We start from the raw sequence: 13,204 nt of genomic DNA on the forward strand, positions 1-13,204 counted from the left end.
TCCTCCTTCCAGTCCACTGCTTCTTTCTTCCTTCAGATCCTTCAGTCTGACATATATTTAAGGTTAAAGGAAAGAAAACAACACTTTGTTTATGTTACTTCACTTTCAGGTTTGTGAGAAGTTTGGATTATTTTATCAAATGAAATCAATCAACTGTTGCAGCCGTGGATTCACATGGATTCAGGAAACAGTCACAGTTTGTTCAGTTCTCTGAAATCCTACAGTATTTAATAAAAGACTAAAGGGAGGAAGGTATATAGAAAGGAAAGAGGGAAGGAATAGGAGGGATAAAAGAGAAGGAAGGAAGGAAGGAAGTATTTGTTAAACTTTGGAGCAGAATCAAAGACGTTTGTTAAAAACCTGAGAATCTGATAAACAGTTTCACCTTCTCATCAGTGTTATTTAATGATTCAGTCCAGGACGTCCTCGTCCTCCATGATCTCCACACGTCCCTCTGAGACATGTTGAGACTTTATGAAGCTCATGTTGGACGACATATTTATAAGTCGACCTTTACTTCACCTTTCAGAGTAGTTCAGCTCATCCATCACACTGTCGTTCAAACCACTGCTCCAAACTGGAATCAATACATTATTAACTCGTGGCCTCTTTCACAGGTGGATTCTTCTTCCTTCTGATATTAGTCTTCTAAATATAAGATTTAATAGTTTTTTACTGTAGGAACTGTTTACTATTCTTTGCCTTTGTGCATAAGTTGGAACAGTTTTATTTTAAATCCCATTTGAATCGTATTTCAATGTCTTGATTTCTTTCAGTTTGAATGTGATTAATTTGCAATTTTAATTTCTATTAAATCAATAATATAATATAATATATAGATTTTAATTCGGTTTGTGTGTAAATATCAAAAAAGTCTTATTTGTTGTTTCACTTTTCTTCGGGTGTAAAAGTAAAATTATAAAAAACGTGACCTTGACATTATTAAGGGGGCGTGTCCCGGGAGCGCGCAGCGGGTATAAAGGGCGGTCACGCGTGTTGCTCGTCCCCGCTCTCACTTCTCCGGCAGAGGACGCGCACGCAGGATCTTTCACTCACGGTACTTTCTCACTTCTCACTTATTTAAAAAAACAAATCTCAGTTTCTCTGAGTCAGTTTGTCAATGAGAGTTTTATTCTTCTGCTGCTGTGCCTGATGATCTGGTTTTATTTTGAAATGTAATTTGATTTTCATGCTTTTATTTTCTCTTCCAGTCAGGATCAGACCTAATCAGACAAAATGGTGAAGATTGGAATCAACGGGTGAGTCGATGGATTTATTCTGTTTGAAAGTTTCCTGCAGGAGTCGAGGTTCTAAACTCACAGTTCATCTGCTGCTCGTCATAACTGACCTGAAATCAGTCAAACCAGGTCTGCAGCATCTCTATTAAACTGTGAAGTGACCAATGGCTGCAGCTCTAATTCTCTGCATATGAATCACTTGTCATCAGAAACACAAAGTGAAATATCATCAGCTGGGATTTGTCCAAACTAAATGATTCAATCATCCACAAAGAAAAAACTGGTTTCCCTCACCACTTTAATAATTATCATTTTATTTGAGTTGCACTTTTTAATACAACAAACAAAATAAACCTCACAAACAATCAGAGTAAAAAAAATATAATACTTACATATATTTTTATATAAACATAAAATATCCATTAAACAGGTTAAAGTTCAGGTTTTTAAAGATAAAGAGTTGTTATCTCTTGTCTTTGTCTAAATGCTGGACAGGGACAGAGACAGGGACAGAGACAGGGACAGGGACAGGGACTGGACTCTGGACTGGACGTCTCTATTCTCTGGTTATTTATAGTCAGGTGTTGTTGTGGCGTCACGGTTTGTTTCTCTTCTTCTTCTTCATCTTCTTCTTCTTCATCTTCCTCCTCCTCACACTCAGCTGTCACATTCCTATCAGCCTCCACTCGTCTATTTTTAACTCTCTAACCTTTCTGCTGAAGTTCAGCGACTGTCCAATGAGCCGATGGTTCAGGGACGCTCCTCAGACTGGAGGAGGTGACCGGTCACACACTCCCCCTCCTCCTCCTCCTCCTCTTCCTCCTCCTGAGGCAGCTGCAGGGAAGCTCAACCTCTGGATCTGAACCAACACCAGCACTGATCCTGAAACAGAAGATGGGCTCTGATCCAGTTTGGCCTTGTGGCTGTTTGGTGGCGTCCCAAAACAAACCGAGGGAATCGAACACTCGTCTCTTTGTGATATGTAGACAGTTGGGTTTCAGTTTATAAAATCTGAGAGTTGTGGCTCTGGACCTTTCTATGAGGAGCTGCTTGTTCCTCCAGTGGTTTTATGGGTTTCCTGCAAGTTGCAGAAATGCTCCTGCCCTTGAGCAAGGCAGGACAGTACTTGACTACCTGTCACTTACTCTCCACTGCTCTTAAATAATTAACTTTCTTCAAATGCAAAAATCTGCAAACAACCTCTTTCTGTTATTTGACAGGTTATTGGTTTCCCTTCTTTGTGACAAACTGGTTTATTCTAGTTGAACCAGCTCATTTCATTCAAGTATTTTTTATCATATTTGATTCATGAGTTAATCTTCAACTCTCTGGGATGAGAGTAAAAGAACCTGGAACTTTGAGTCCTCAGAAGTTTTATTAAAAGTTTCCAGCAGGTTCAGTCTCTGTTGATATCCTGGTTCTTCAGATGGTCGTGCAGGTGATCGGGTTCGAACCTGAACCATGAGAACATGTTAGTGTGTAACGTGACTCCTGAGGGACGTTATACAACAGGACTCGGTCATGTGATGTATAAATAGAGTTGGATCAGTAACATGATAACGTGTGGAGGCTTCTGGACTTTTTGTTTCTGCTTCTTTTCTCTTAACGTCCGAGTCAGATGGAGTTATAGGAGCAGCTGGAGGATCTTCACGTCTCAGCAGGTGGACAAGGATTCATGTTGAGTTCATTAAATAAGCTCAGAGGTTTAAATCTGTAGAGTCAGAAGGTGTTGGGCTCCTGAATGAGAACCTCTGCCCTCTGTTCCCTCTTCTCTGTCTCACCGCCCATATTAGGCCTAAACAGGCGTTCAGCTGCCGGTGCCAGCTATTGTTATCTCCGGTCAGGGCTGGTCGGCCTTGTACGGCTCCTCTGTCCTCTGCAGGTTCGGGTTCGAGTCCCAGCGCCACCTGCTGGTCACAGAGGGAAGTTCCCTTTGACTGAAAGTGAACAGGCACAAGTGAAGCAGTTTGAATAAGAAACTTTCAACTGGACTCTCTCTCTCTCTCTTTCTCTCTCGAGCTCAAACATTCAGACGTGTGCTCCTTCTCGACCCCTGAGTTCCTCCGTGGGGTCGATGCCCCTTCACACGAGCCAATCACAGTTCACTCTGTTCTCAGATGGGGGAACATTAAAAACAAAAACATCTTTAAAGCTCTTTTATATCGTTTTGAATATGAAATTTCCCTCAGAACTCTCAAAGGAATCTTCACAAGCCGATTCACTTTGTCCCCCTGTGCTTCAGATTCGGACGTATCGGTCGTCTGGTGACCAGAGCCGCCGCCACCGGTGGCAAAGTGGAGGTGGTGGCCATCAACGACCCGTTCATCGACCTGGACTACATGGTGAGAGGCCGGAGTTTGAAAATGTCTTCAGATACAGAATCATCAAAATAAGTTCGGACATTAATCAGAAGCCGTTTAAAACCATTAACAGGAGAGTTGAGATGAATCTTTAGAGATTTTATCAAAACCTGATTAAAGATTTACATTTTTCAACCATTTCTTACTTCATTGGTGTTTTCAGGTGTTGGTATTAATACTTTTGTGTGTTTTTAAATGTCCCTCTCATCCCAGGTCTACATGTTCAAGTACGACTCCACTCACGGCGTGTGGAGGCACGGAGAGGTGAAGGCCGAGGGCGGCAAGCTGGTCATCGGCAACATGCACATCACCGTCTTCCACGAGTTCGTAGCTCCTGTTTAACACTTCAGCAGAATGAGTTGAATCAGCACCGTGCATGTGACTGAACTCTGGTTTGTGATGAATCAGGAGAGACCCGGCCAACATCAAGTGGAGCGAGGCCGGAGCCGAGTACGTGGTGGAGTCCACCGGCGTGTTCACCAACATCGAGAAGGCCTCGGTAAGTTTACCAGAGGAAAACTTCCTATTTAAGAAAACTGTTTTATTTTATGTTATTCGTCTGTAAAGTGAAGAAGTGAAAGGTGAAGGTTCTTCAGACCTTCATCACCTCTTCTTCATCGGCCCCGGTCGTGACCTCGCTCAGCTGACCTCCGACCTCTTGTCCCTCCCCAGGCTCACCTGCAGGGCGGCGCTAAGCGGGTGGTGATCTCTGCTCCCAGTGCCGACGCTCCCATGTTCGTTATGGGCGTCAACCACGAGAAGTACGACAACTCCATGAAGGTCGTGAGGTGAGCGTCCAGATCCGGAGATATTAATAAACGTTATGAAAACTCATCTTGAATTATTAACGTGTACTTCCTGTCTCGCCTCCATAGCAACGCCTCCTGCACAACCAACTGCCTGGCTCCGATCGCCAAGGTGATCAACGACAACTTCGTCATCATCGAGGGTCTGATGGTAAAAACACACACCTGTCAATCACGTCCTGTGTCACATGATCAGCTGTCAATAAAGATCTTTCAAAGAGGAAGCAGGAAGTGATTAGTTCCGCTCTCTTTACTTGATTCCCCAGAAATTAAATGTTCTGTGTTTTGCTGATAAATTTGAACTGTGATGATTTACACTAAAAAGAAAATGGCGGCTCACGTCTTCCTGTCCCTGCAGAGCACGGTCCACGCCGTCACGGCCACGCAGAAGACGGTGGACGGTCCCTCTGGGAAGCTGTGGAGGGACGGACGTGGAGCGTCCCAGAACATCATCCCCGCCTCCACCGGCGCCGCCAAGGCCGTGGGCAAGGTCGTCCCCGAGCTGAACGGGTAGGTCCTGACTCGACCTCTGAGCCTGACCTCTGACCCTCAGGGGGGGGGGGGGATTAAATCATCACTTCCTTCCTGAACTTTGGGTCTGACGCTGATCGTCTTGTTCCAGGAAACTCACCGGGATGGCTTTCCGTGTGCCCACCCCCAACGTGTCTGTGGTGGACCTGACTGTTCGTCTGGAGAAGCCTGTGAGTGTCTGTGATGCACATTCACGTGAAGCCAGGAGGGGGCGCTACTTTACCACAGCTCATGATTCATGTTTCTCCTTCACCATGACTTGTTTCTGTTTGACTGTAATTATGAGTTCGACCGAGTTTAAAGAAACGAGCCCAGTCGAACTTAATTCAGCAGATTCAACTCAAGAAGTGTTTTTCTGGATCTAAACTTTGACGTGTGATTTAAGATCAATCTGAATTTGCACTGAAGCTGAAAACGTCTCGTCCTTCAGGCCAAGTACGAGGACATCAAGAAGGTCATCAAGGCCGCGGCCGAGGGACCCATGAAGGGATATCTGGGATACACAGAGGACCAGGTATAAAACACAGATCGTGGGTATTAATCTGATTTTAATAAAAAGAACAGAAGAAGAAATGGTCAGTTGATGTAGTCGTGATGATGTGTAGTGTCGTCCAGCAGCCACTAGGTGTCAGCGTGTTGTTAAAAGCTGTTTCATTCAAGTTGAGTGAACTTTTCAGAATGAACGTGCTCACGTGTCTCTTCCCGCTCAGGTCGTGTCCACAGACTTCAACGGCGACACTCGCTCTTCCATCTTTGACGCCGGCGCCGGCATCGCCCTCAACGACCACTTCGTCAAACTGGTGTCATGGTGAGTGGGACGTGACCCCATGTGACCTCACTGAGTAGAGGTCATCACTGAGGACGAGGAGTTTACAGCTTTTCATGTTTGGAGTGTTTAAATTTTCTCTCTGAGATATTTAAATGAACCTAGTGTATTGATCTCGATTATGTTTCTATTCCTATTTTATTTCTCTTCATTTCTTCTCCCGCTGACCATTGACAGAAATGTAGCTGCTCCATGAAATGTTCTCATTATATCTGAATCTCTTATTCCCTCGTTCATTTAGTCTCTTTTAATAAAACATGTCCCTGATCCACGGACGTTTCTCTCTCTCTCTCTCTCTTTGCTCTGATTCCATCTCAGGTACGATAACGAGTTTGCCTACAGCCACCGTGTGTGTGACCTGATCCTGCACATGTCGTCCAAGGAGTGAAGCCTCCTGACGCCTCCGTGGCTCCTTCTCATGATTCCCTCTCTTCCTCCACCTGTAGCTGGATGAGAACCAGAATAAAACTCATAATAACGATAACACCTTTTTTTATATCATAGATTCACTGTGCCCTGTTCAGCAGTGATGATTCTGAACTGCCTTGTTCTGATTGGTCGTGTTGCACATGTGGCTCCTTTAGCACGTGACACAATAATAAAGTCCTCACCTTGAATGACGTGGTTTGGGTTTGCTGCACCTTTATTTTGAAAGGGTTCAACTTTGTGCTCTTTTCTCCAGCCTTGAGCCTTCAGCTTTAAAACACATGACCAAACTACAGATAAATATCAATCAGTACTTACTTATAGATATAATCTCGTCATGCTGTCTGAACACATAACTCCACACGTTATTCAGTCACATCTGTATGAAGATAAATCATAAACAATCAGCTGGTGAATGTTTTTGAAGCTGTGGTTTACTTCCTGCTCAGACGAGTGAGTTTGGTGCAAGATATTTAATTTATTTCTGGGAAAACGGCCAAAATGTAGTTGAGCTGAATCAGACTCGAGTCTGATGAGGAAGGAACGAGTTGTTTTCTGGTGGAAACACGTAGATTCTCATTATTTATCATTCATCGCTTTATTTGTACAACATTTCAGTTCATACACACACACACACACACACACACGTAAACACCTCATCCACAGGCAGAGAAAATGATATTAAACAGAAGTGAGTGTAACAATGTTGTAAACCTCATGTTTAAAACTAGTAAACAAAGAAAGATGAAATAAATGAATAAGAATTTAAATGACTGAAAGATGTGACAAAGATAAAATACAAAAAGAGAAGTGAGTAATAAGATAAATAGGTAGAAACACTGTAGGATGTATGAATAAATAGACGGATAAATAAATTAAAGAGGTAGATATTGAGTTTCTTTTACATCTTTCATAAGCTACATGTCCTTTCTTTAATGAACAATGAACTTTATATAAACAGACTATATATAAACACAGGCTGTATTCTCAGCTGCCTCTCTATCAGGGGTCTTACGGTAGATAAACCTGCAGTTGCTCCTCTAATAGGATCAGTGTGGTAACATCCAGCCGCAGTGTTTATTCCTAAGTCTCCTCCTGTCTCCTCCTCGTGTCTCCTGTCTCCTCCTGCTGTCTCCTCCTCCTGTCTCCTCCTGTCTCCTCCTCTGACTCAGGTTCGTCGCTCACTTTTCATTTGAAGCAGAATTCTTCTCATTTCTCTTGAGAACAAACGCGCAGTTTCTCTTCTGGTGGAAATTAACGCTGCGTAAAAGTGACCTCACGGATCTGACTTTGCTGCAGAGACCAGCGGTGTGTGTTTGTGTGTGTGTGTGTGTGTGTGTGTGCGTGTTTGTGTGTGCGTGTCCTCAGGCTCGTTGTGCTGCTGTGTGTCTGTTTGATTCCTCGGTGTGTTGCCGGTTCGATTCCCCCTGATGTGTTGTGCTTTGACCCGCCTCGTGTGACCGCCCGCGCGCCGCCTCCTCTGCGTAAAGCTGAACCGGATCAGACTCCACCCGGGGCCGGTTCGGGACACTCGTCACAGTCTGAATCTGCAGAACTCTGGGTTCATGCCGGATTTCGAGCACATCAGATTCTCCTACTCGAGCATGTATCCGGTCCTGGGGGAGAGCGGCTTCCTGGCCCCGCAGCAGCAGCATCAGATGCCGGGCCAGCCCGACTCCAACATCCCGGAGCCCGGGTACTTCCTCGGGGAGCACACCGGGTTCGGGCCGGACGGGTTCTCCGGGCTGGACCCGTCGGGCCTGGCCTACCTGCACCTGAGCAGCCCCCTGCACCGCGGGCCCCCGGGGGCCACCGCGCTGCGCAACGACCTGGGATCGAACATCAGCGTGTTGAAGACCCTGAACCTGCGCTTCCGCTGCTTCCTGGCCAAGGTGCACGAGCTGGAGCGCAGGAACAAGGTTCTGGAGAAGCAGCTGCAGCAGGCGCTGGGGGACAGCGGCCCTGGGGAGGGGCCCCCGAGGCCCCCCACCAGGGACATGGGGGTCCAGACCGGATTCATCGGGCCCATCCCCGGCAGACCGGGCTTCATCCCGCTGCCCAACGCCAACAACCCGGCCTACCTGCCCGGCGGCTTGCTGTCCCCCACCCTGAACCCCCCCTCCCCCTATGACAACAGACACCTGCTGCTGAGCAACCACCTCCACCCCCCCACGGATTCAAACTCCAACCTCACGTCCACCAGCCCGGCCCTGAGTCCCTGCGACCCGTACAGGACCTTCACCAACATCAACGAGAGGTACTCAGTGGACACCGGGACGAACACCCACTGCACCCCCCCTCCTCCGCCCCGGTTCCTGCCCGGGTCGATGTGGTCCTTCAACCACAGCCGCAGGTTCGGCACCGGCCGGGAGTCGTGCGTCACGGGGCCCGGGGTCTCCTGGACGCACCCGGACGGCGTCGGGGTCCAGATCGACACCATCACGCCGGAGATCCGGGCCTTGTACAACGTGCTGGGGAAGGTGAAGCGGGAGCGGGACGAGTACAAGAGAAGGTGAGAACCTCATCTTCATCTGCACAGTGTGGCTGAGGCCTGGACCAGGACCGAGCTGAGGTCCAGAGCTTCATCCTGCAGGACTGATCAGATCCTCAGGGTCCGGGTCTGAGAGATGGGACCGGTTTATTAATTATTATTATTATAATTCATCTCCAGATAAACATCCAGCTCTGAGAAACAAGAAAGAAACTAGATGATTCAAATGAGAGAAACATCTCAGTCAGTAGATCAGGAAATCATCACCTGACCACATGTAGAAACCAAAGCTTAGAAAACAAAACACCAGGATATTGATATTGGTATTTATCTTATTAATGTTCCTCTTCATGAGTGAACTCCCTGAGCACTTTATTAGGAACAGCTGGAAGGTTCCTCTGATCTGAAACAGCTTCAGTTCTCCTCCAGATGTTGGAACCTCACGTGTTCGTGATCCTCCTCCTTCAGGAGATGATGAACTCATTACTTTACATTACTTACATTTACAACTCAACCATTTGATAAAGGCCCAAAGTCAAGAGAAGCGTCACAGCGCCACCTGCTGCCTGGATCTAACAATGAACTTAACCAAAAGAAGACAATGAAAGGTAGAGAACAAAGAAGTAAAGAACAAAACAGTTAAAAGAGCGAGAGCGAGATGTGAGTGTTTCATTTCTAAAACATTTCATTTCCGCTCAGACGACTTTGAATCGACTTCTCTCCTCTTTTCTTTTTCTTCGTCTTTCCTGATTATTCGTTTCCATTCCTGCGAAACACGAATAAAACTTTAACTCATTTTCTCAATTTGGTGAAGACAACAAATCTATTTTTCTTACTGTTTTGATTGAGCGACCCCTAGTGGCCGACGCTACACGTTGTTAGTTTGTAAAACTGCGACTTTAGTTTCTGATTATTTCGTAAAACAAAAGATGAAGTCGGTGAAAGGCTGATTTTATATTTATCTTATAAAGATGAATGAGTCAGGATCTGATTCATAGAAAACTTGTTTGTTTGATTCTGTTATAGTTTGGACCGTTGTTGTCTGAGGGGACGAGGACGTCTCTCAGGACGTTTTGAACATTCCCCTCACTTCCTCACTTCCTCACTTCCTCCCCTGCTTCCCTTCTTCTCTTTCTCCTTCTCTTCATCCCTCTTTCCTTCCTCCTGTTCCCTGCAATGCAGCACTGGGCCTGTGACGACCAGCAGTGATGTCACCCGCCTGCCACCTCTCCCTCCGTCTCTCCATTTTATCTTTCAGCCTCATCACTCCCTCTGTCCTTCTCCTCCTCCTCATCAATCCCTCTGTCCATCTCCTCCTCCTCCTCATCCCTCTGTCCTTCTCCTCCTCCTCCTCATCCCTCTCTCTCACTGTATCGTTTCTTCCTCTCCTCTGTGTTCTCTACTTCTCTCTCAGTTTGTCTTTCTCTTCTTCTATTCATGTGTTTGCTGCTGACTCCTCACCCCCCTCACCCCCCCCACCCCCCCGTCCCATGCGACCTTCTGCAGTGTCGCGCTGACATCATCGTTTCCATAAACTCTTTCATCATCAGCTCGAAACACAAACGTTTATCTTTCTATTCCAGAGACCTTCAATCTGAGAGGAGGAGATATTGATTTCATGTGCAGAGTTTTTAATGCATCACTCAAACAGCTCTGAGGTCAGTTTCCTCGCTGTGACTCACGTCCTGAACCAGCTCCTGTTCCCAGTCAAACGTAACAACGACCATCAGCTTCACTGGAGAGACACTGACCAGCTGATTAGAGCTACAACGACACACGCTCAGTCTCAACTCACAATATATCAAAGGAAGCAATAAATAAAAGCCCTGATTCGCACATTGGTTCTTTCTCGACCTGTGTTCCATCCCCTCGCCCAGTATCAACTGGGATTGGCTCCAGCCCATCAGCAATCATATCCGTGTCCTGATGACCAGTTCATGAAGACTCGTGTGTTTGTGTTTCCAGATGGGAGGAGGAGTACACCGCCCGGATGGACCTGCAGGAGAAGGTGGTGGAGCTGGAGGAGGTAAAGAAACGTGACCACGACAAACACGTGATCTGTAGATCTGCACACGACTGAGATCAGAGTCCTGAGTGTGTGTGTGTGTGTCTGTGTCTGTGTGTGTTTGTGTGTGTGTGTGTGTGTGTGTGTGTGTGTGTGTGTGTGTGTGTGTGTGTGTGTGTGTGTGTGTGTGTTGCAGGAGCTGCAGGAGAGCGAGGTGTGTCAGGATGAGTCGTCTCTCCGGGTGAAGCAGCTGACGGCCGAGCTCGTTCTCTTCAAGGGCCTCGTCAGTAACGTACGTCGGGTTTGTTCCGATACAGAAGTTCTCTCTCTGACCAGCAGGGGGCGACTCCTCTGGTGGTTTCTGTAGCCGTCTATGCTTTTTTGTGTATTTCCTGTTAATGTCTGTAAACTCTGAGGATAGTGATCCTCCTCCAGCTGCTCAGGAGGCTGAGATGATCTTCTCTGTGTCTCCATCAGAATTTGTCCGACCTGGACAGTAGGATCCAGGAGAAGGCCATGAAGGTGGACATGGACATCTGCCGCCGCATCGACATCACCGCCCGCCTCTGTGACGTGGCCCAGCAGAGGAGCTGCGAGGACATGATTCAGATCTTTCAGGTTCGTGTGGGACGACGTTTGTGTTCAAATCCATAATCAATAATCAAACCTGCCGCTCCTCCCCCAGCAGGTGGCCACGCCCCCCTCCACTCTGAACCGCCGGGCCAGGAAGCCGAGCGGCCCGTCGGCGAGGGGCGGGGACGGAGACGAGCTGAGCGTGTCCGAGAGCGAGGGAGGCGGGGCCAAAGACGAGGAGTCGTGCAGCACGTCGGCCAATCAGATCAACGAGCAGATGCAGAAGATGCTGAATCAGCTGTAGGTGGTTTTCTGTTTAGTCAAAGACGACGTTTAAAAATCCTGTTTATTTATCTGCTGAGTGTGCGTGTGTGTGTGTGTGTTTGTGCCTGTGTATGTATGTGTGTGTGTGTGTGTGTGTGTTTTTGTGTGCGTCCTCCAGAAGAGAGTGTGAGTTCGAGGACGACTGCGACAGTCTCGCCTGGGAGGAAAACGAAGACACTCTTCTGCTGTGGGAAGATTTTTCCGGATACACACTGGGAGTTGAAACACAGGGCGAGGTACACACACACACACACACACACACACACACACACAAAGAGCTCAATTAAGAGCACAACAAGTGAATGCAAACACCGATGATACGAGTTGATTATCATTGTTCATCTTTACAGACAAAAGGACACGTTGAGTTATTGGAAGTTGAGTTTCTTTCTGTCCGCTCTGACGTGTTCTCTGCTCTATATTTTAATGTTTGTATTTAACTTGGTGTCTTATTTAAGGTTAGATAAGATAAGATTAAATAATATAAGATAAGATCAGGGAAGATGACACTGAGGAAATATGTGGTGTTACAGCAGCAAGAGGAAAGTAAAACAAAACGCTGACACTCACGCCCCCGTGAGGCCGGGTCTCTATCAAAGATGTTGATGACTAAGATGAAATGTCTTCTCATCCATGCCCCCCCCCCCCCTCGCCTCACACACACACACACACACACACACACACACACACTCTCTCTCTCTCTCTCTCTCTCCCCTCATGCAGCCTCAGCAGCAGGACGAGTCCATCGAGAAAGTGATCAATGAGACCGAGTGCCTGTTCCAATCCAGAGAGAAGGAGTACCAGGACACCATCGACCAGATCGAGGTGAGGCGGGCGTTTGTGTCCACGCAGACAAAGAGTCGAAGCTTTGATAATATTAATATAATAATAATAATAATAATAATAACGGTGTATGTCTCGTTCAGCTGGATCTGTCCACAGCGAAGAGCGACATGAACCGTCACCTGCACGAGTACATGGAGATGTGTTCCATGAAGAGAGGCCTGGACGTCCAGATGGAGACGTGCAGGAGGCTGATCACACAGAGCGGAGACAGGTCTCACACACACACACACAGACACACACACACACACACACACACACACACACACACACACACACACACACACACACACACACACACACACACACACACACACCACATTGCTCTACAAAACCATGTGAACTGACAAACTGGGAGGATTAATCTCTGGAATTAGGAAGATTTTGATAATTAATGGGAAACACTGAAGTTGTCAGCGTTGGGCTTTTTTTGCTGATCTGAAAAATGACTTATGATTAATGGCGGACTTCCACCAGCAGATGGCGTCACAGAGCTGCTGGGGAGCTGTAGCTGCTCAGATATGTCTTTGTGTTTGACGACACTTTGACAGATTGAACCACGTCCCAGATTTCTGTCCCTTCAGGTCCAGTGTGAATGAAACGTTCATCTCCATCTTCTTCTCTCTCCTCGGACAGGAAGTCCACCTCGCTCGTCCCCCTGACCGTGGAGGACACGGAGGAGAAGGAGAAGAAGAAGCCGGCTCTGCCCGCCAGCCCGGAGAGCGGCGGCTCTTACTGCGATGTCACGGCCCCCCCTCCTCTGACCTGGAGGAAACCCTGA

The 13,204-nt window shown here is 47.1% G+C and overlaps 2 protein-coding genes across 2 annotated transcripts; both read left to right on the plus strand.

Annotated features, from left to right (window-relative positions):
• The first annotated feature begins 1,003 nt into the window (after positions 1–1,003).
• On the plus strand, positions 1,004–6,382 carry LOC128462035 (glyceraldehyde-3-phosphate dehydrogenase). The gene is made up of 12 exons (XM_053447272.1): positions 1,004–1,057; positions 1,212–1,259; positions 3,481–3,580; positions 3,812–3,921; positions 4,007–4,097; positions 4,271–4,386; positions 4,474–4,555; positions 4,763–4,914; positions 5,027–5,105; positions 5,366–5,449; positions 5,646–5,743; positions 6,080–6,382. The coding sequence occupies exons 2-12, from the start codon at positions 1,237–1,239 to the stop codon at positions 6,147–6,149; spliced, it is 1,005 nt and encodes a 334-aa protein (XP_053303247.1). The 5' UTR covers positions 1,004–1,057; positions 1,212–1,236; the 3' UTR covers positions 6,150–6,382.
• A 1,370-nt stretch (positions 6,383–7,752) lies between these two features.
• On the plus strand, positions 7,753–13,204 carry LOC128462030 (non-homologous end joining factor IFFO1-like). Its single transcript, XM_053447263.1, has 9 exons — positions 7,753–8,699; positions 10,644–10,704; positions 10,880–10,975; positions 11,161–11,301; positions 11,372–11,556; positions 11,699–11,816; positions 12,313–12,405; positions 12,507–12,637; positions 13,060–13,204. Exons 1-9 carry the CDS (start codon positions 7,753–7,755, stop codon positions 13,202–13,204), a joined length of 1,917 nt encoding a protein of 638 aa, XP_053303238.1.

The sequence above is a fragment of the Pleuronectes platessa genome, chromosome 18, assembly GCF_947347685.1.
Source record: "Pleuronectes platessa chromosome 18, fPlePla1.1, whole genome shotgun sequence".
Taxonomy (NCBI): Eukaryota; Metazoa; Chordata; class Actinopteri; order Pleuronectiformes; family Pleuronectidae; genus Pleuronectes; species Pleuronectes platessa.